Source organism: Poecilia formosa, unplaced genomic scaffold, assembly GCF_000485575.1.
Source record: "Poecilia formosa unplaced genomic scaffold, Poecilia_formosa-5.1.2 Scaffold304, whole genome shotgun sequence".
In the NCBI taxonomy this organism is placed as follows: domain Eukaryota; kingdom Metazoa; phylum Chordata; class Actinopteri; order Cyprinodontiformes; family Poeciliidae; genus Poecilia; species Poecilia formosa.
Window position 1 is genome coordinate 603,844 of NW_006800243.1, and position 23,051 is coordinate 626,894.

Sequence of the window (23,051 nt, forward strand, 5' to 3'; positions counted from 1 at the left end):
GCCACAGAAGTTGAAGGAAGGACATCATGGCTTCGGTCTGGTTAATTATTTGCTCATTTTTTTAACTGCTGTCACGCATGCTGCTCAAGTCAAGGTTTTGATTTTATGATACCAAGTTCAGATCCTACCCATAAGTAACTGACTATCGCCTTGAACCATAAACTAGTCCACAAATAAGCCAAATGTGTGATGTTAAATCATGAAGTACAATTACTTTTCAAACTAGCATGGACCACACATCTCAGAGAAACAGAGAGAGTTCATCGGTGGATGGTAAAGTTTGCTACGTCAGAACTCATTATGTTTCCGTCTGACAATCTGCACATTCAATTTTTTCTGAAAAGTCAAAAACTACCACAAACAAGCCTTAAAATTTTTTTTCTTTTGAGGAAACTCTTTCAAATTTTGCAATTTCCATCAACCTTATGGATAAAAAAACGACGACAGAAAGACTGAATATTAACCTGCGTTTTTATGATCTTCAACTAATTGGATTGTTTGTGTGGGTAAGTGGGGGTATGCATAATATCGTGATTTTACTGCAACACAAATTCATCAGGAAATATGACGTCTTACTCCTACTACACTTCCAGGGTCAGGTTACATATTACCACAGGTTTCTGTAAAAACACACCCTCGTGTTCTCAACCTTCGAGTTTTCAAGCACGTCATCCGTGTTGCTCTGAATCAGCTCTGGAAAAGCAGCAACTTGTTGCCGACTCATTTTCCCGTGCAGCAACCATTTGCTTTATTGGGTGGAAGGATTTTTACGACAGCTTGCTTCATTATGAAACCATTCATCTCAACCGCACAACCTTTTTTCAGCTTCTGATCTGGTTTTGTGCACCAATAGTTACAAGTCTCTCTTGCAGGTTTTGTATGATGCATCATTTCTATTTTGTGTCTTTGGACTTTTTCTATCCCTTTGCAGAGATGAAGCTGTATACTTCCCCCACAACATGAACCATAGTCGATGTTTTTGTCTGTTCCCAGCAATGTCATGAGGTTAACAGTATGCCACTGTGACAGGATGTGTCACCAGTTCAGTTTCACATCAACATATGTTGAAACCACTGGGGCTCCAACCAGGTGAGAAACTAAAAACAAACTTTTTACTTTCATATAAAACGTCCTACATTTGTTGCTCCTCCAAACCTTAAGATTGTCTATTTTTATGAAAAGCCACCGTTGGGTAATTCGTCTGTATCGTCACTTGAACAGCTGTTGGGAACAACCTTCACACTGCCAATTATAACACCACCACATGGGAAACTAACTTACATCTCTCAAACCGTCAACCACAACGCTCTCACATGCTGCGAGTGAGCAGCAATCATGCAGCAACAATCACAAACTTAATTTCATGAATGTCAGAAAACAGGACAAAGATCAACGATGCGGCGGCTGAAGTTTTGATGTTTGAACTGTAACGATTCCTTGAACGATTCGAGTACCTTGATTATCTGCCTCGAAGCTTCCTTAAATAAGGTTTTATTATATGTGTTCCAGGCAGGTGATTGATTATGTTGCGCCTGTGAGTTGTTGCTAAGCGCCAAGTACTAGCAGGATAATCCAGTTTTTAAGTTTATTCTAGGGAGATTTTATTGGTTGATGATAATGTCTGGGTTTTTATCGTTTTTTGGCGGATCAATGTTCTTGTGCATAGCTGTCACATAGCTGTGTTTTATGTATGATGAAGGAGCCAAATCCCATCGCCAACATGGACACAAAAGCTATAAAAGGCTGGACAAAGTGAGAGTTCATCCATTAAATTAACAGTAGATGAATACATGAACTAAAAACTGGATAAAATAGACACTTTCTATAAGTGTCTTTGTGAGCCAACTGCTTCATTATTAAACTGAATATAATTTACTATCTTTTTGTCCCGGTTACCTTAAAAATTTAGCTATTATTGTTACAGGTTAATTTTTTATACTATAGAAAAGAGATTCTGTAAGAAAAGTAAGAAAACTGAAAATGAGTATTAGTGTTTGGAAATGAAACAATGTTTTCTCATTTTCAAAGCCCACAAATGGGGGACTTTGACTTCAAGACTTGTGAGTAAAGGTAGTAAGGATTATAACTTAAACAATGGAACAAGGAATATTTAAAATGTTTTCTGTGATGTCTATCTTTTCCCAAATGTATCCAGAATTTAAAACATATTTTAAGACTTTTCCAGACTTCTAATGCATTGCTCTCCTCTATCTGCACCATTATTGAGCCTTTTTTAATAGTGAAAGATTAGTTTGTGTGTCACTAACTGCCCTAAATGTAGAGTGAACTGTAACCTAAAACAAGTTCAGGAGAGCAGCCTGGGGGGCTGAGTCTGGTGTTTCTGGTCTACTAACTGGTTTTTTCTTGACTGTGCTTGAACATGCATGTTTGCTTACATTTTAAAAGGAAGACTTTCCTTTTTTAAATCAAAAATAAATTACTTTTATAGCCTAATTACTGGCAGCTTTAGGTAACACCAAGTACTGGAAATGCACCACTTCTGATGGACAAACAACTTCCTGGTTGATAGATTATCTTATTAGTTAGCAGCAACAGCTTTCTGTATGCCTCCAGGTTTACCACCACAAACACCGGCAGGTTCAGCTCTTCTGCTAAAAGAGCAGCAGTGACGTTAACCACAAAGTCAACAACAACAAGCCACTGCAGCCACCAAAGTTTAAAGGAAATTAGCTGGAAAGCCTGCGTGACTAATACAACTACAAACGAAGATACCAGTTTCATAACTGCTAGTGGGAGGCACTTTTCTCCCACTGGCTTCTTGTATTCAAACACCTACAGTCGCTCTCGTCACTAATAAATCACAGCAGAGGTACAGCTGCTACTCTCTACAGAAAATGCCCTGAGCCACATTAAACCCAGTTAGGCATAAATCAAAGTAAAATGTAAAGAAAGCAGACGACAAAATGAGCTGTACATAAAATGTGATCCTCTTGTCTGCATAATTCAGTTGGAAACACAAATGAAACGGGATTTTGGTGCCTTTTAGAGCCGCTTCCTCTGACTCAAGAGGTCAACAACTGGAAGGAATGCCTCAGACCAGAAAGGACAGTTCAGCTCAACCCAAGGAAAGGAAATGAGTCTTACTGCTGTTTAACACAGGATCAAAGCTGTGCACTGGGGTAAATTACACTAAACCTGAAAAAAAAACTACTCACTACTCTGCTAAGTTTTCAGGTTTTTACAAACGTTGGTGAGAAATTGCATCAACAACATGAACAACTATTGTTTTCCAAATATGCAAAATCAAACATGTGATAATGTTTTTAGTATGAACCCAACTGGAGGAAATAATTCCCTTCAGGTTTCATTTAAACGGTGAAATGGTGCAGCTTCATTTAATATCATCTTCATTTAATAATTCCTATTTACAGATTAAATAAAGACAAAAACGATGCCGAAAGAATAACCAGGTGTTAACGTGTTTCTTCACTAATAATGTTCTGGTTTTGCTATTTATATGTTTAATCATCTAATCATGTTGCTGCAGTTTAATATTTCAACAGAAAATGTACGTGTCTGAAGTATTTAAATGCCAGAAATATTTTGTTATTAACATAAACATATGTTAATAAAAACTCTGAAGTCTTTTTGTGTCTGTATTTTGGAAAATCTAAACTTGAGACGTGAATTTTAAAAAATAGCAACTGAAATTGAGAGTTATGAAGATTTAAAACAGTTATGTCTTCTTTTAAAATCTGAGTTTATCTTCTATGTTATAATTTAAAAAGTTTCATCAAGTGTAAGAAAACTAATGACCAATCTGCTGTTATAGTTAATCATTTTTACAAGTTGGTAACAAGAAAAACAGACAAACCAGACAATTAATGTGACCAACTAAAGGTTAAGTTGCTTAATAACAGCCGAGCTTAGAAAAATTAAATTATTTTAGTGGATTTCAGTTGCAGTAATAAAAGCCACTTTTATCACATTATAAGGTTTGAGTGATATAAACTGATATAGATATAAACTATAATCCACATGTAAATTTAAATATTTTGGTTAGTTTATTCCTTTAAAATCAAAGTGATGCTCAAACAGGCCTGTTATAATAAGATAATACATCTTATTGTGTCACAATAAGATAATATATAAATTAATCAGGTGATGAATTAAAACGAGCTCAATAATTTCTATTTGAATCATGTATTTATTTATGTTTTCTCTCTTTCTACCAAAAACTGCTCATCAGTCTGTTTTTGTCTCAACTAGCTCTAATTTTTTTTAGAGACTTCATAATTCACTGATTTGTCTGTTGTTTATTTATTTTGGATATTTAAAATGTCTTCCAGTTCCAGGGTTACATGTCCATTAGAATTTAGTTTATTGATATTTAGGAAAGTGTTTATCACAATAACTTTTGGGATAATTTATCATCCAGCTAAATTTTTCAAACACTTATTAAGAGTCGTTGGTTTTTACTGTAAAGTGGAGTCGCTCCATTGGGTTTTTCATTGGCCTGTTAGTATTTTCTTCGCCTCTCCACATAGAGGTGTGCACGTTTTTCCTAAAAACAGACCAGACAAACAAACATCGCCCTCTAACATCTTTGAGCATCTCGTTATTTGCTGATAAGCCAGCATGCGGTTTTTGGCCGCTGCAGATAATCACACTGGTCCACTTCTTCTTCTGGCTCCGAAAACAGCAAGTCGCCACTTAAGAGTCTCTCTCTCTCCTTCACTCGCACTTTCCCTGGAGAGCCTGCGGCTTCAAGATGGCTGGAATTCCCATAAAGTCCAATCTCAGCTGGGCGCAGCCAAAACCGCCGTAAATCACCCCGGCAAGATTTGTCGTCCGTTACCACCACGCCGTCTGGACGGCAACGGGGACGGTGGGCAGGGAGCGAAGGGCTGGGTGAGACGGGGAAAAGTTGACGAAGCACTAAATGAGGGCAGGCTGAGGTTTCCCGCCAAGCTCAACATCTGCGCGGGAGACAGACTCACCTTCCTGCAGCACAAAGTTTCCAAAAGCGCCACATGGTGCAGAACCAACCGCTCTGAGTTGGGTCCAATCGGGAACAAAGACGTGACTAGTATTATTTTAAATGCTCTTTATTTTAATTAAGTTATGCCTATTTTCAGTTTTCTTTCCAATTTTTCCCAAAGAAATACAACTAGTAATGTCACAATAACAAATTCTGCTGGAACTTATTGGTACAAATGATAGTACTGATTATTTGAGATTTTTTCAGGTAGTATAATAGTAACTGCATAATAATGGAGGAACACATAATAAAAGATCAATAAATTTTAATTCTGGAAAACTGGAAGACATTCTAAATATTCTGTATACTGATGTACATCTAAAATACGAATAAAATGTTACACATGCCATTTGCAAAACAGCCAATCCTGGAGCACCATTTCTTTTCATTGGCGCTGATGGGCTGAAGATCCGAGGAAGGAGATATTAACTACCCATGAATATTAAGATATATTTGGTGTTTGAACTATTAAATTGTGCATTGTTTCAACAGTTCATAAAAAGTCAATAATTCTAGAGTCTGGATCTGAACTGAATCATTATCCTGATGGAGGAAAGACGACGACCGTCTGGTTGAGCTTTCCAACAATCAGCTTTATGTTTCCCTGCAGGATGCTTTCAAATGCAGCAAAGAAACCCAAAAATAAACCCAACCCTCTTCCATGTTTCATATTTTCTGTCAGAGCTTCAATTTTCTTCCTGTCAACATAAAGCTGATGTAGCTCTACGTTTATCCCATCCATCTCAAGTATCTTCTGCCAAATAAAATGTAAGGCTTGTCAACATGTCCATTCCAGTTTGGCTTTCCGTGTCGTTTTCCACCAGTTCACATCCTGCACACTTGACCTCCAGCAGAACTTTATGAGTCCATAAACATTTTAGAGTTTGCTTCAAGAGAACATAGTTCATGGTAACACACCTTAGTCTTTTTGTACTCGTCAGCTGCCAATTATAACAAAATTACTGAAGAGAAATTTTGATAAATCTGAGTAAAATATAAAATAACAGTCTGTCAAGTTGATATAATGCACATAGAAACTTTAGAAAAAAGTATTTTTTAGCTTCTACTTCAAGCTCTTTACAAATATCCTCTGACGTACCAAACTGCACAGCGGTTGGTACGTCAGTTCACAAACAAAAACAGGAGAAAATAAGAACAATACTGGACTTTTCCAGGAAAACAGATCATGCAAATCATTAATATTGTATTATAAAATAGACCTGGAGTGCATTTTGCACTACAATGCCTTCACTTCCCTCTGTGATCAATACTTTCTTGGATGCAGTAAAACTTCATCCAACATTATTTTAAGAGGTAACACACATTGCTTTCCCCACAGTTATTTGCCCAATCAGTAATGCACACAGAGATACAGTAATAGCAATATGTTACATTATGCAGACCCAAGTTAAATGTTTATGTTTTTTGTTTTTGTTTTTTTGCGAGAGTGAACCAAACAAACAGCAAGAAATCCACTAGTAGAGGATTTCCAGTTCCAGTTTTACCGGTGCAAAGTGGTGATCAGTCAATCTTTATCTGATCAATAAATCCACCAAACTGAGTGAAATCAGGTTGATCTGATAACAACACTCCTCAGTGTGGGTGCTGTCACTGAGTGAAGTGGCTATTTTAGGAATGAATGACTTTGTTACAAAAGATCTGGACATTTTGGCCAAATTTCACCAATAGTTGCTCTGACTTTTTATCACTCGCCATATCGATCACTGAGCCAGCAGCCAATTGAACGCAATGTTTTTGACCAATTTTGAGAAAAAAAATTGCAGTAGAATCAGAAAAAATGTAGAGATTTGTTGATTTTGTGTGAATTTTGAGGATTTGTGAAAAACTGGAGGAACTTATTGATGTAATTTAGAGCCACATAGATGTGGCCCTCTAGGCTCTAATTTGTGGTCTACAATCTTCAACTCTGTGTCTCATATTTGTGAACAAAACATGGCTGTTATGATTTGCACAAAAGCCTCTCTGTAAAGGTGCTGAAGGAGCCTTTCGCCGACCCGTACACCCACAAACAAACATCAGACAAGGAGAGCTTTTCAGAAACGGTTTTCCTTTTGAACGTTTTTTCTTCTTCTGGTAGTCGACTGAAAAAGTGCGCGCCCAAAACGGCTGCCAGCAGTTGAACATGGATGGGAGTACAGCGGGAGCTATTTTTGGGGCAGGGAGCGTAACCAAAGAACTGACAGGCCAGCTGTGTTTCCCCAGCTTCATGAAAGGGAGGAGGAGGAGGACGACGACGAAGAGGAGGATGGGAACGAAGAAATGAGCACATTTTACTGGCGTCACCCTTGCTTAGGGTTTACACAAAATACATCCTGAGGGTAATGCAAGAGCCTGAGAGGAGAAGCTGTGACGTCAGATTGGGCTTCAACAAGGCAGACGTGTAATAAAGACGGATTTTCCCAAACAACCAAATCCTCTAAAACAGTCCTGAACAAAAGTCAGTTCTGCTAATTTAAACATGGAATATGTCCTTCATCTGTACAAATACCACAACAAGCAATACTTTTCTCTGGACCATAAAATGTCCCAAAGCTTATTATTTTGATAAATGATAATGTTGTTGTTTTGGAACCATTTTTAAATAGTTTAATTGCATAAATTCTAATGAACATTTACCACTGGAACTGGAAGACATTTAAATATCCAAAATAAATAAACAGAAACGCCAAATAAAATGAATTATGAAGTCTCTGTAAACAAAACTGTCCTTTTGTTTACAAGGAAGTTTTGTTTAATCATCCAGTTTTTGGTAGAAAAATTGAAAAGACAAAAACGGTAAATCATGGAAATGTAAATTATTGAATTTGTTTTAATTTATCATGCAATTAATTCATTTATTGATTATTGTGACAAGTTTAATCTCAACTAGACCATTTTTGAAGGAAAATGTTGTTTACAAAGACACTATAATTATTGTTTTGTTGGTGTTTTGTTTGTTTATTTTGAATATTTGAAATATCTTCTAGTCCCGGTTTTAGATGTAAACATTATTGATCTTTGAGAATGTGTTCTTGCATCATTATGTCATTACATTATATTACCTGAAATGGTATCAAAACAACAATATTATCATTTATTGCAATAACTTCAGAGACAATTTATCGTGTTATGTTTGAAAATAACAACCTTTAAGAAAGTACTAAACATATTTTAATGGAGCCTACATATCTGTGTTAAAAAAGGTTTTTAGTGTTATGGTGAAATATCCTGAAATTAAATATCAAGCTTTCATTCAATACAAGTGGAAAATAATCATGATTAACTAAAAAAAAGGCTTGAAAAAGTTAAATCATGTATTTTACTTAGCATACTGAGGTACTGAAATAGATGAAATGTCAATAATTTTATGGCAACATAAATAATAGTAACTTTATTAATTAATATGAACTTTTTTTTAAAAAAAAGATACAATTTCAAAGATGAATTGTTTTACAGAAAATGAATTTAGATTGGACCTTCTTATTCTCTGGTCACATGCCTTTTTCCTTTTGCCATTTCTGCACCGAATTTCAACTATAAACAACTCAAAATGTGTCAGAAAGCAGCTACACGCACCGTTTCCATGCTTTCTGTTTTACACTTTCATGGTTCTGCATAGTGTACCGTGTGTAGTCCCCTCACCTATTAGCATGTGATTCTGGTGATAAGTTCTAATTAAACGGGTAATTTAAGCCACAAGAAACTCATTATTGACTCGGTTCAGTGAAACCACAGAAAGCAGAAATAAGGAAGGGTTTCCCCCTCTAAAGCGGGGATAATATATGTCATTTTAACTAACTTTAGCAAGGAATTGCTAATTTTTCCCCAAAAAAAAACCAGAAGATAGGATGGTTTTATTTACCTCTGCAGTCCGGAAGGGGGGCGGCTTCTTTAAAGCCAGTTTAAAAGAAGTTTCCATGGCTCCGGTCATTTTCATAACTTCGGTTCAAACCTTCTTCAGGTTTTGTCTTATTTCTTTACTCCTTTATGATATCACTTCTTGCCTCCTGGCTGCTCCTTAGCCGAACCGAACAAAAAATAAATCACATCCTCATGGATATCGTGGTCGTCCAGCCTAGCGTGGATGGAGTTTAATCCAAACGAACCGACCGGGAACTCCTTCTTCTCCTGAAGAGAAGAAAAAAAACTTCACTTTCAGCAAACTCGCTGTCCCCACGCGTACGAAAACTAGTAAACGCCATTAAAGTGTGACAGGAACTAACGTGAGTGTGACCTGTTCGCTCGTTTTCGGCACATTTTGGGTAAAAAAGTAAACTCCACTTCGGAAGCCAGCGTCAGTCATATCCAGGAGTTCAGATTTTTTTTTTAATTTTTTTTTCTTGATCCCTCCTCCAGCAGAGCCAAGAGTTGACGACATCTGTTAGTGGTGCTGCGTTCACGGTGGTCGGAAAATAAACATTCGGGTGACTGTAGAACATTCAGAGCCCGATTTGAGTTTCGTCTTCTAAAATCTTGGATCTTATAAAACCCTACAGTTAAATTCCACACTTCATAGCTGGTTTTATTGCCATTATGCATTTGTTAGTGGAAATAAATACAGCCCTCGACAATGTGTTTAAAACTTGTCCCTAACTAGCTTACATTTCTAACACAGATGTCAGCACAAAAACTGGAAAATACACAGTTTGTGGAATGTCATAGAAGGCAGCAAACTCTCAGCGTATTCCTGGTTAGTTTGGCTGAATTACATTTAGCCTAGGATTAAAATAACTTCCATTTATTATTGTAATTTCAATTCTCAGTTCACTACTTCTACAAAAAATACATCACTTAATATTTTATGTCCTAAGTTAAATACTGAGCCGGTACGTGATTTCATTAAATTTAAGATTAAATAAGTGTTCAATACCGACTCCGTTTGAAATACAAAAGTAGTGGTAAGCTAATTATTTTGTTCTTGGTTATGTAAGCACACGTTGTCTCTTGTCCTACTTATTGTTTTCTTGTTTTTAAAAACCACTTTGAAATAAATATAAATATATGGAAACCTAAATGTTTCTTGTAAGCAACTCTCAATGTTGCTGTTAAGTGTTTTATAAGGAAAGACAAAATAAACATTAAAAGTTTTAAAATCAGATTGCTACTATAATAGTGGTTTCAAAATTACAGATTAAGTGTAACACAGTTATATTGATGAATATGTTTATATAAAAGTATGTCCACCGTTAATAAATTTAGCATTACTTTTCAGCATAATACATCAAATTAAACTGATTAAACAGTGTCTTTTATAAACAGGACCATCCTACACCTTACAAAAATAGAGTTAACAGCTACAAATAATGAAGAAATTGGACATTTATTTTAAAGTTTAGTAGAATAACAGCTTGATTTTACCACAAAGCCTGAAGACAGTTGACCCACAGCTGCTCTTCTGTTACTCTGAGCCTTGAACTTTCCTCCCTTTCTTTCTTCTTTTATTGCATAAGTGCGTTTGTGTTCGTTTTACCTTCTGTCGGGTGGAGCTGAGGATCACTGATGAATTTAAAGGTGGGGAAAAGTAAAAATGTGTGGTCCAGATGTGGTTGAGCTGCCGCCTATCAGGAGAACAAGAGTTCTTTTCTTTTAGGCTCCCTCACATGTTTCATGTTTTTAAATGTCCAGGCTGAATTTTTTTTAAAGTTGGCAGTCCAGTTTTAGTTAATTTTTAAAATATAAAAGCACATACATAAGCAGAAAGGAAAATATGGTATGGAAACTGGACTGGAAGGAAAAATTGGATGAAATGACAAATGATTGGAGGAAATGAATGCATGACTAATCAGATTTATGGATAAACTGATGGAAGAAGACAAAAATTTAAATAATGAGGAGAAAATGATAGACTGATGAATCAAAAGTCAAAGACTGACCAAAGTGGTGGGCAGATGGATGCAAATGTAAATAATAAAATCTATTTGAAAAATGTAGTTACCTGTTCTCTCATCTGTTGTTCCAGAAATGAAATTAACTTTCTTGGTGAAAGAAAAGACTTTCAGAATCTGAAATTCTCTGCATTTTTATTGCACAACATTCCCAGAAAATTGGGAAAAAAAATTATTGAAGGTGACAATTCATAAAAGACATTCTGTACAAATACATGAAAAAACAAAAACAAGAATGTACAGTTTACACAACCTATTACACACAGGAGCAACTAAATAACTTACTCATGTACAAAGAGGAAAAGCAGAGATATAAATCTACTATAGCCATCTTGTTTAAGGTCGGCTGATATAGTGAAGCATCTTTAATACACAGAAGCATTTATTAACCAACAGCAAAAAGAAACATTCGTGCCCTTTCTCCATTAAGACTTGGATTATATTCAGGGTGCAACTTGGATGAGCAAACTGAGAACCACTGTCCTATTCAGGATTACAGCTGCTTTATCTCTAAAAAAGGCAATAAGAAGTTTTGTATTAAGTTGATTTATGACATGATGCAGAAGAAGCCATTTTAAAAGCAGCACAGGATGATGGCAAAACCTTCCATTTCTGCATTTTTAGAGTCAAAAGGAACAGAAAATGTTGCAAATTAGGAAACTTCTATGTTTTTCCTGCAGCAGGTTTTACTTTATGTGCAAGCAGAGGTGCAAGTGACACTAGTACAAATCTGCCACTAAATCCTGCTGTAGTTTTTCTTATTCTGTGTAAAACTGAAAATAGTGTTAACCAGTCCATATACACTCATTATACACTAGTCCTTCTGTCCTAAAGTAGTAAACATAAAAAATAAAAGGTGACATATAGAAAAGTTAGAAAATACTTCAGCATTTTGGTTGGAAAACAGACAATGGAGGTTTTCACTTTTCCACAGTATAAAGGGCCCCTTCTCAGTCACTTTGAGATGCAAAAATACATTTATTCAGCCTTCCCTTTTTATTTTAAAGAACACAGCATATAGTCTACACAGTCAACATTCCTTTGATTAAAATTTATAATAAAGTTTACCTCACGGTTTTATGTGGGGCAACTGTAAATCAGCCACTGCCCATAAGATCTGAGGTAGTGATGTACCTTGGATAATAGCATCAAAGCACTTTTAGCAAATTCAAATATACGTTTTACTTCTTTGTAATAATAATAATAATAATAATAAAAACTGATTACTTGAATATGACTAAAAGAAAAAAAAGTGGAGTTATTTTAAGGCAGAGGGGGCATCTCTTGTTGCAAAACCATTAAAATCATTCAAATGAAGAACTTGTAAACAAAAACATGAAAATGAGACAAACATGGCAACCAGGGAAAATTAGCTTTAAGTTCAACTTCAAAGTGCCACGTTTAAGATTGTACAGGAAATGAAAGCAGTTGTGTAATTAAAAATGATTTCAAACCATGGCGTAGGTGTCTTCAAATTTAGATTTCACTTGGATAAATTTGTAGTCTTTGGCTTTTGCTTCCAAAACAGTTAAGAGTTTTAAAATGAACATCCAGTCACCTGCTCCATTTTAACTCTCTGCCGCCACCAAGTGGTCAAACATCCACACTTCGTCGTCGTCATCCCGGGTTTGTGACGACGTGCAGCAGAGCGGATGGGGTTAGCGGGCATGGACGGCTGTTTGAGGACCGAAGTTTCTCCAGCTGACTGTTCTGTTCACCCAAATCCAGAAGAAGTCTCATAGTAAGATCTGGGCGACGTAAGGGGAGTGAGTGCTGGCCACCGCTGCCAGCAGGGGCAGATCGCTGGACTCAATCCTGCAAACAGGAGACAAAATATGAGACTAATGAAGAGCCAGTCGGTAAATAATGACACTTTTAATGCAAAGTTGCACTAAAAGTTACATTAAAAGTGTCATTATTACCTGAATAATAAGTCATGACAGCTGTTATGCTTTTCTTTTGCCTCATTTTAATTTTTTACTACTTTTATGCATTTCATCCTTAAAATACCAACATTTTCACATAACTTCATATTTTTGCTCAGCCTGATGATGTAATTTTTAAATATTAAAGATAATTTGATCAGTAGTTGAGAAGTCTTTTTACCAAATACTTTTTTATTCTTGAGTAATTTCTTGGACGGATACTTTCTACTTTTTCTCGAGTAATTTTGTTATGAAGCATCTCTTCTCCTACTTGAGTAAATGTATGGATTTTCTATCCACTGAATGAAAAACAAACATGTTTTAACCAAAAGTTTTCCAGACAGAGACACACCTGTAGTTTTTAATTAAAGTTTTTAATTGAAAGAAACTGATTCAGAAACATTTTATTTTCTTATTGGAACGAATTATTGTCAATTTCGTCCTTAAAATACAAAATTTTAAACTTTATAATTTGGGTGCAGTTTTTAAACATGAAATGATTGATAATTTGATCAATCAGTTACTTTTTCCCAAATACTAATTTACTCTTTCTTGCTAACGTTTTACCTTTGAGTGAAAATATGTTGAAGTAGTTGTAACTTGAGTATAATTTTTGGGAACTCTGCAGTGGAGGGAAGCAGGAAACCAGTGCTTACCCCAACACCATGCCCAGCTCTTTCACATGGACTCTCGTCTGGCCCTTCAAATACTCTGCAAGCATTTTACTCTTGAAATAAATCTCCTGCAGGCGATCTTCAAGATGCATTATACACTGGAAGAGGAACGCAGCAATTAGAAAACAGGAACAATATTTAATAAAAGGAAACCTGAATGTTCTGACGTACAAAGTTAGGCGAAAGGTTGAGCTTGTAGAGCTGGTAGGTGGACTGCAGGATGTTGGAAACCAGGCTGGACACCAGAACCTCTTTTCCCAGCTTGGTAACGTCGGTGACTCTCCTCTGGCTGCTGGCCACCTGGACCGTCCACTTGTCTGTGTCTGCGATAATGCAGACGGCCTCGGCAATAGGCTCGTCCAACACAGGATGCTGCACAGGACAGACAGGATTTTATCAAAAGGCTACAACGAGATCCTTCAATAGTTAACTAAAGAAAGAAAAATTAATTCTTAATTTGCAGCATTTCTTTAAACATCTGCATCCATGCAGTCATGTAGAATGTCACAATAACCAGTAAATGTATAAAAATAATTAGCTAAACAAATACAATAAGGTTTGTTCTTCTGAGACAATTTATTGTTGCAGTTTTTCAGGAAAAAAATCTGCATAGATTTATGGAAACAATATATTTTTTTTGACGTTTACCTGAACAGTGTGGTTTAACTCTGACATGAGGCTTTGCCGTAGCTTCTCGTCGCTCGGGATGCCATGCAGAACAAAGTCTGGAACGTAGGCGGGGCAGTACCCTCCGAAAAGAGACCGACCGAAATTGGCAATGGTCGGCTTGGAGTAGTTCTCCACTAATTTTGCCCTGCAGAAACCAAAATATACAGTAAAAATGTAAACCTACGCTTCTGTTTGAGCTGATTGGAGTGAAAACAGAAGGAGTTTGTCGGACTCACCCCGGGAAGGGAACCAGCACTTCCTCCTGCCAGTCCTCCGTCTCTTCGCTCTCGCTGTCTCCGAGCGCGCTGTCCGAGCTCTCGTTGCGCGGTATCTCCCAGTCGTTGACGGAGGCCGCCTGGTACTTTTGGTCCCTGTTGCCGTCGTTTCCCTCCTGACGGAGAGCGGCACACGGCGGTGGATCTTTGTCGTGTTCTGCAGGACAGCTTCTGCAGCAGCAGGCGTCGGACGAGTCTGTGGAACTACACCTGCACCTCCTCTGAACAGAGGCAGAAGAAGAAGAAGTGTCCCGCTTCCTGCTGGAGCCCAAAGTTGTGTCCAAACTCCGAATACTTAGTGCATTTTGAAAACTGAGTTCATGAAGCGGAGGAATCCCAGACGGATTCAGTAAATGTTTGTGCATATTGTCCATGGTTGCCTCCTGGTTGCGTAACGTCCTCGTCTCCTCGTTCTCCGAACCAAAATACTCGCTGCAATAGTCGGAGCATTTGCTGCTCCACTGGGGGATGGTGCTGGACACCCGCTGCAGAGCTGGAGTTGCCTTGGTCTGATTGGTTTGGTCCTCAGCTGCACCGGTGCCGATGGTCTTCGAATGCAGGTATTGCTTATGTTTTTTGATTTCCGCCTTCATCTTCCGCCTCTGACTCTCTGTGTCCGACTCGGGAGACAAGGAGTCTCCGATAAGGAAAGTCACTTTGTTTGCTGGCCCCTCTTCCTCAGGCAGGACCATTGGTAATGTCACAGTACTTCCAGGTAATACAGGTACTGGAACAGCAGTGGTCTTATCAAGGGGCTTCTTCTCATAAGTGTCCCTTGAAGGCCAGAGACCCTGCATTTTGCTGCCCTGGACTCCTTCTGTCTCAGCTTCAGCGTTTCTACAGTCTGCAGTGACAGAAGAGAGAGACAAACTTGATGCAGGCTCTGTGAGTGAGGCTGAATCAGGAAGTTTGAGGTCTCCCTTGGTGCGAGCCTCCAGGACAGAGGCCTGCTTCCTGGGGGAGGCGGCGCCGAGTCGCAGCACCGTTTCCACCGGGACGTTGCACAATTCCCTCTGCAGCTCTCCGGCCTCTGCGACCTCCGCGGCTCTAATTTGGGAAATCGTGGCCTCGATGGTTCTCGACTGAAGCACACTACTCCTGGACCCTTGGCTCACATTGCTGTCCTCCTCGTACTCTTCCTCCTCGTCTTCCTCTTTGGGCGGGTCGCCGTGCTCCACCTCCATGTCGGTGTACGTGCTGCTCTGCAGGCTGTTGTCTGAGCGGTAGCTGCTGTCCTCGGCCTCCGTCTGCTGGCTGTGAGCTCCTTGGGACAGGTAGTCCCCGCTGGGCTTGTGGACGGTAACCAGAACGTAGTCCGACTCCTCCACCTCCCCTTTTCTAAGGGAAGTGGTGATAAGCGAGCCGGGCATGACGATGGCCTCGTCCTCAGCGCTGTCCAGCATGTGGGTCTCCAGCAGCTCTGAGCAGCGGATGAAGTACGTGAGAACGTAGAGGAGCCTCTGGACCAGATCCTGTCTGCGCCCGACTACCACCGTCCTCGACAGCCGCACCGGAGACCCGATGGCCCCGTATAGGTCCCCTACAAAATAAGAGGGTGGTTATTTCAAAATAGCATCAAGAATGCTTTGTTACAGATTCAGTCAACCAACTTGTCCAGGATAAGATCCAATAAGATCCAGAGAAACTCATCCAGGTGTTTATCTTTAGCCACATTGATTAACTGAACAAAATGGAGTGAAGAGGAACAATCTAGAGTTATAGATCAAGAGTTATAGATCTAGAGACAACACACAGCTTCAGTTATTCCAGCTGGAAACTAGAGATCAGGCTGACCTCTGCCCTGACCCTTTGGTTCCTCAGTGGACCTTCTAGCAGCTGCAGGACATTCAGGCCCAGAGGACTAAAGTCTCCGACCAGAGAAACTCATCCAGGATTTACTGGCTTTGATTCCTGCAGCAGGTCAGACTGAGACCAGAAGCTGCAGCTGGAGATCTGACTAGAACCAGGAGGGTAGAGACACCACCTGGTTCTACGCCACCCGGTTCTACGCCACCCGGTTCTTCAGTTCTTTACTGAGAGACTCTAAACTGCTGGTAGTTTATAAATCACTGAATTAAAGACTAAAGATCTGCTGCTGTTGGATCAACCTTCCAGATCTCTCAGGTCCAAACAGAGAAGCAGCATTCAGCTTCTATGCTCCATGAATCTGGAATAAACCCCAGAAAACTGAAGTTTATTCATTTATTATGTTCTGAAACATAATAAATGAAACATTGATGAACATATTTGATGTGCTTTGATGAAGTCACTTGTCAAAACGTGATGCTTGTTTCTGGTTTTCCAATCAGTGACTACATGTTTTTGTGACTTTTTATTTTTCTGTTTTATGTTATAAAACACCTTTTTTAAACTATTTATTTTTCTGTGTTGCATTTGTCAGAAAGGATTTCCTTGAAAAACAGGTTTTTAATCTCAATGGGTTTTTTTAATCCTTGAACTGTCTTACTGCTGAAATGTGCTATAAAAATAAACTTGATTTACTTTTTTTTTAACTTACTTTATTGTGTAACCTTATTCTGGATAACTCCAGATGTTATGTGCAAAAAAGTATTTGCCTCCACTTGGGCTCTTTCTAATAGATAGAAATTAAATCGACTAAGCTGCAGTTTCTACAGTTCGGCAGTAGGTGTCAGCATTGTCACGTTTTGAAAACCCAAATCAATTTTCTGCTGCTTAAACTTAAGGAACTTTAACAAAAACTGCTTCAAAACAAAATAAGAATCTTTCACATTAATTATTAAAACACATCTAAAGATCCACATATTATTATTATAACTGTTAAACAACTGGATGATTGCAGCCTTAATTTAAAATTGTTGACTTATTCCAGTGTTTGTGTGATTTTATAAAACATTAAATATGGCAACACAATTTAAAAATGTCTTTATGTGGGGAAGATGATCTTAATTCAAGTTGTCTTTATAGAAGTTCACATATAGAGCCTTGACAGAATAAAGTTATTCTCCCTCTCTTTGGATGTCTGTGCAGGAGTGTGTGTGTGTGTGTGTCAGTCTCACCAAGCTGTGCCCAGAGGGGGTTGTAGGGATGCGTCTTTGCCAGCATGTCTACGCTCTGTGAGGAGTGCTTCTCCAGGAAGATCTTAATTGGCGGCTGCCCATTGGGCATAACAGTGGGCACCCAGGCCAGATGATTGGTCAGGATGGCTGTTAGTAACGCAGGAAGGAACCTGGGAAACGGCACAAAAGAGCGTTCAGAAAGGATGTTTCCTTCTGACCTTATTTGGGTAAAACCCAATTTCCTGTCGCTACATGGAGCGCTTTGACCACACTTTTCCCTTTCCGAGCAAACCACTCTGTCAGAGCAGAAACACACATGAACACACTCGATTCTCATGATTCACTTCTCATTTCTTCCTCACAGCGAGCATCTACTTCCCTTCCTGTCTCATGACTCAAAGCTGCAACACTAATAATAATGGAAGCCCGGTTCCATCATGTGCCAGAACAAAAGCGGCGGCCATCAGCCACATCAGTCACAGGGCTTACTGACAGAATCCCGCATGATGAGTACAACCACAAGTTCCCATGGCAACCTGTAGTCAACAGCATGAAGATGTAGCCTGGAGAATGTCACGGTAACCAGCAGAAATGGAAACTCTGGCTATGAAGTCATGCTTGTTAGGAAATACGCTGCTACCGACCAGACGCTGTTTTAGGATTTAAGTTAATGAGTCTGTGGGGGTTTGGAGTCTCAGTTTGCACCAACACAAAGTGAGTCAAATAACTCACTTTGTGTTATTTGACTCACACAAAGTGTGAGTCAAATAACTTTGAATCAGATCATCTTCTGATTGGTGATCTGCTGTAAATCTGATGTTTTTTCTATTGATTAATGGAGTCAAAACTAAGATTTGTAACCATCTTCAGTCTGGAGATGCTTCCTCCAACAGGGTGAAATTCTAACACTTTTGAGCTTATTAAATGTGTGTACTTTCATATATAAAAGGAGTTTAAAAAAATCTAAATGTAGTGTCAAAACACTACTTTTAAAAATGAACAAATCCTCTCCGTTCTCATTCCTGCTATGTTTCAAGCATTTAAAAAGTCTTGAACATGTTCAACAAATCACTGATTCATGCATGCAAAATGCTCTTCAGCTCGACTCGACTTTGCCACTGTGACAATAAGGAGTTTGAGTCTGGCAGGGATCCTTTCATTTAGTTTTTTTTGTTTCCAAGACAGAAACGGAATAAAGCTGAAGCTGTCACAGTGTGTGTGTAAGTTTTGTTGGGAAGAGAAGGAACAGTGTGTGTCGATTTGCAAGCATTTCTCTGCACACCGAAGTAACAAACCAGCACAGATACAGAAATGTGAAACATTTTAGACAACGGGCATCCATTTTTGTTGCAATTTGAGGAAGGATTTAGTTGTTTTTTTGTTTAAATAATAGCTTAGATTTTCTAGTGTTTGACAAAAGTCGACACTCAACTGGTTTTTGGAGGCCTGCTCCATCAGTACGGCCAGCTCCCTCATGAAGTGGCTGCAGAGCTGGTTCTTCTCCGACGCGCCGGACATCATGGTGAGCCAGACGGGCTCGGCCACGCGGGGCATCGTGTAGAGGTCACAGATGGTCATCCTGGAGACGAGGTATGGCGAGGGGAAAAAAGGGAACGAGGGAGGAGAAAACAGACACATTATTGTCTCATGGGAAACAAAGGAGATCTTAGTTCACAGAGCTTCACTGTCTGCACTGAGGCTATGGGAGACCCTCACTGTGTGTGTGTGTGTGTGTGTGTGTGTGTGTGTATATTGCGCAGCTCTTTGGGCATTTGTCCATTGAGAACAACCAGCGTTCTCCGTGGAACGTGGGGCGTTGGCGAGCGCGTCTCGGCCTCAGGCCAAGATTTCACGCTCAGGAAAAATCTTAAAGATGCAAATTCACCCGCCGTCTGATGAGCTTGAAATAGTTTGGCTCGGTGTAACAAAGCTCATCAGCAGCAATCAACCCGGTCACATGCTGTAAAGAGATGCTGATAAGGGATGAAAACAATTCGAGCAACTGATCTCGTCTTGCTGGGAGCTTCTGGAGATCAACATCTGGAAACGGATTCAACTCCTGACCTCTGACCTTTAGAGAGTTCAGTGAATCGACCAGGCGTCAAACGGCAAAAAGTTCAACATATTTACGAAGAAAAAATATTTCCAAAGCAGCATTTACACATATACCCAATTTATTCAAAGATCTAAGGTCTGTCACAACAACAGATTTTACTGGACGATAAATTGTCCCAGAAATTATTGTGATAAATAACATTGTTCTATTGAGACTATTTTCATAAAAATGCAAGAACACATTTCTAAAGATCAATAAACAGAACTGGAAGATATGTTAAACATGCAAAATAAACAATCAAAACAACAGAAACGACTAATAAAATGAATTATAAAGTCCATGTAAACAAAGTTATCCTTCAAAAACAAGGGCTAGTTGAGACCAAAACACCAAACTGAAGCTTTTTGTAGTAAGAGAAAAACAATAAATTATGCAAATAGAAAATACTGAGCTCATTTTAATTTATTATGATTAATTTGTTTGTGATTAACAGATGTTTAGCGAAGCAACTTTAACCTGCCCTCCAAGACAATTTTCTACACGTGACATTTGAGAGTCCAGCAAGTTTAAAAAAAAAAAAAAATAATAATAATAATGAAAATAAGTATTAGATAACAGAGGAGAAGCAGAAACTCGTAGGAAACTAAGAATCAACTCCTCACATTAAAAAAAACATCTCCAGACTTTGTGTTCGTCACCAGAGGCAACGCGTCACCATCGGCATCAAATGACCCAATAATGTGTCAGACATTCCTGCTATGAACGGCTTCATGTTCCCTCAGTCCTGCTGACCCCTCGCCGTCTGTTGTGTGTTTGTTCATGGAGTGTTTGCGATTGTGTGGAGGTCTGAGAGCCAGCCAGCCAGCGCTACATGAGCAGGGAAATCTAGTTTCAGTATCCCTGCTGCAGCTGTCCAGGTGAACTTAAAAAGAGCTGGCCTCGGATCGGGGAATGAAACTGACGTGTCGGTGGGAGGCCAGATTTTTATTACCTCACTATGGAGGCCAACACTGCCCAGGAGACACCGACTGGTGTCACGATGCCATTTCTAGAGGCCAGAAACAAATTATTCTAACGGTTCGTTTTCATTCGGATGGAGCTTTTATGACTAAAACAAATATTTAAAAATGATGTGCACCACAGTAACAAAACAGTGGTCAAACTCAATTAATCACTTGATAAATTAAAAAACCTCAATTTCCATTTGCGTGATTTCTCTTTTTTTTCTCTTTTCTCTCCTTCTACAAAATACTGGTACTGATAAAATCTTCCGCCTGGTGTTTTGGTTTCAGCTTGTCCTTTTTGAATATGAATGACTTCATATTAAATTGTATTTTTTGTTTATTATAGATATTTAAAATGTCTTCCCGTTCCAGTGTTAACACTGCAAAAACAAAATATTACCAAGTATTTTGGTTTACGTTCTAGTGAAATTATCTCAGTGCAAGATGTGGGAACTTGTTTTAAGTCAATAATATTGATGAAAAAATACTTGTTCCATTGGCAGATTATTTATTATAAGATATTTCCCCATATTTGTAGTGAAATAATCAATATTAAGGGATTATTGACTTAAAACAAACTCTTATTTTTGCAAATATATTCACACACTTGAAATAAGACAAAATTACATAAATAACTTTTCAGCAAGACATACAAGCTTGTTTTAAGCAAGTAATTCCTTAATGCTGATGGAAAATGTTCTGGTTCCATTGGCAGATTTTTACAGAGCTGTACCGTTACCTAGCAACCCCAGCCAAGCCCAGCCCGTTACCTAGCAACCCAGTTCTAGTTCCACTGGCAGATTGTTTTATGTTGCAGTAAAGTGTTTGTTAGAATTTAAAATCTATTGATCTGTAAGAAGGTGCTCTAGCATTTTTATGCCTCATGGTCTCAATAAAACAATATTATTCTTTATCACAATAACTTCTGGGATCATTTGTTATCGCGGCAGAGGAAAATAAAAGAATTGCAACAGACGTTACTGTTGTGTCGCGACATTTCAGCTGCTGTAACTTTTATGTACCCATGCCTCTGCTAAGTGCGCAGCTTATCTTTGCCGGCATGCGTGTGTGTCCACCCTCCTAAGACGTCAAAGCCACATCAGCACTGCGGGCGGGAATATCTTCCAGTTTCTTTCTTTAATGTTCCATGAAGTCAAAGCCCCTTAATGGCAAAGGTGGCCCCCCCAAGTATAGAGGTGAAATTTTGCAGATACTTCTCCAGAACAGGCCATAAGTGTTTCTCCTGCTGGCACTCGGTATTTACTATTCTGGTGCTCGCTTGTGACCAGGTTCTGGGGAAGGTAGGGTTGCCGCTCGGGCAGCTTGGGTTGCTGATGCCAGGTGTCAACAGCCACATGACCGCAGCAATGCGGAGACCTCACACGAGGAACTGCCAGCACGCATGCAGCAAGTGAAAGTTGTGCAGAGCTTGAGAAAGAAAGGGATGTGTGTGAACAAACACTGAATTGTGTGTTTTATGACGAGCAAACAAGCAGTCATGGAACAGTGGCAGCACGTCCTACAAATGCAGAGGTCCACGTACGCGCTGATGCAGCCTAATATGTACAAGAATGTAATTAATGTCAACATAAATACAGCCTAAAGCCTTCCTGGAACTGGAGTTTCACACAGCTCGAAATAAAAACAACTTTGTTATCCGATGCCGTCATCTATCCTATATCATGGCTACAATGTAACATGGGGAAGAGTGTTTATTTTTTTACTACAAAATGTGGTAACATTTCATAAAGGGTTGACTGGGGGGAAAAAAAATGTCTTTAAGGTGACATTTAGTGATAATTTATCTAATTGAACGTTTAAACGTGAATAGGCCTTCCACAATAACAACTAATTTTTCTGGACAATAAATTGTCCCAGAAGTTATCGCGATAAAAGATCATATTGTTGCTTTGCGACCATTTTCAAATGATGTAATAGAACAACAGTGCAAGAACACTTTCTCAAAAATAAATAAACTTAAAATTTTAATGAACATTTAATTTCAAATGTCCAAATAAATAACAAAAACGACAGAAAGAATAATAAACAGACAAAATTGTCCCTAAAAAAAAAAGGACAGTTGAGACCAGATCAGCAGACAGAAGACTTTTATCATCCAGTTTTTGGTAAAAAGAAAAATTACTATTGCAACACAGTTAAGTGTTGTAATAATCAACATTTAGACCTTTTGGCAGCAGAGAATAATGCCAAAAGTGGCAGAAGAATCATACAAGTCTAAGATTTCTATTGCCATTTAAAAGGTCAAGTCGAGAAAATTGAACTCTACTCAGAGATTGAAAAGTACTCCACGGGAAATCTCGTCTCCCTGCAATTCATCACTGTTGCAAATGAATCCTTAAGTCAAAAACATTACATAAATAATGTCAGATGGATGTAACAGTTACTTTGATGAACAGAACCAGAAATCTATTCCATACTCCATTTCACAGCCAGTAACTTCACCCACATCTAAATGATGTAAATGATGTGTGGTTTATTATTACTTATTCGTTTAAAAAAAAT

The 23,051-nt window shown here is 38.6% G+C and overlaps 2 protein-coding genes across 4 annotated transcripts in view; both read right to left on the minus strand.

Moving 5' to 3' along the window:
• The window catches only part of rapgef6 (Rap guanine nucleotide exchange factor (GEF) 6), a 149,887-nt gene extending 140,530 nt beyond the window's left edge, over nt 1-9,357 (minus strand). Inside the window, exon 1 of the mRNA XM_007572570.2 lies at nt 8,865-9,357. Coding sequence (XP_007572632.1) covers nt 8,865-8,939 — 75 coding nt within the window. The 5' untranslated portion in view covers nt 8,940-9,357. The remainder of the gene's footprint in view (nt 1-8,864) is intronic.
• A 1,648-nt stretch (nt 9,358-11,005) lies between these two features.
• fnip1 (folliculin interacting protein 1) overlaps nt 11,006-23,051 on the minus strand; it is a 36,245-nt gene continuing 24,199 nt past the window's right edge. For all 3 annotated transcript variants that reach the window (XM_007572573.2, XM_007572571.2, XM_016660947.1), the window contains 7 exons: nt 18,901-19,047; nt 17,469-17,638; nt 14,392-15,970; nt 14,135-14,300; nt 13,658-13,858; nt 13,469-13,584; nt 11,006-12,702 (listed from right to left, as the gene is read on the minus strand). In XM_007572573.2, the coding sequence (XP_007572635.1) occupies nt 12,624-12,702; nt 13,469-13,584; nt 13,658-13,858; nt 14,135-14,300; nt 14,392-15,970; nt 17,469-17,638; nt 18,901-19,047 (2,458 nt within the window). In that variant the 3' untranslated portion in view covers nt 11,006-12,623. The remainder of the gene's footprint in view (nt 12,703-13,468; nt 13,585-13,657; nt 13,859-14,134; nt 14,301-14,391; nt 15,971-17,468; nt 17,639-18,900; nt 19,048-23,051) is intronic.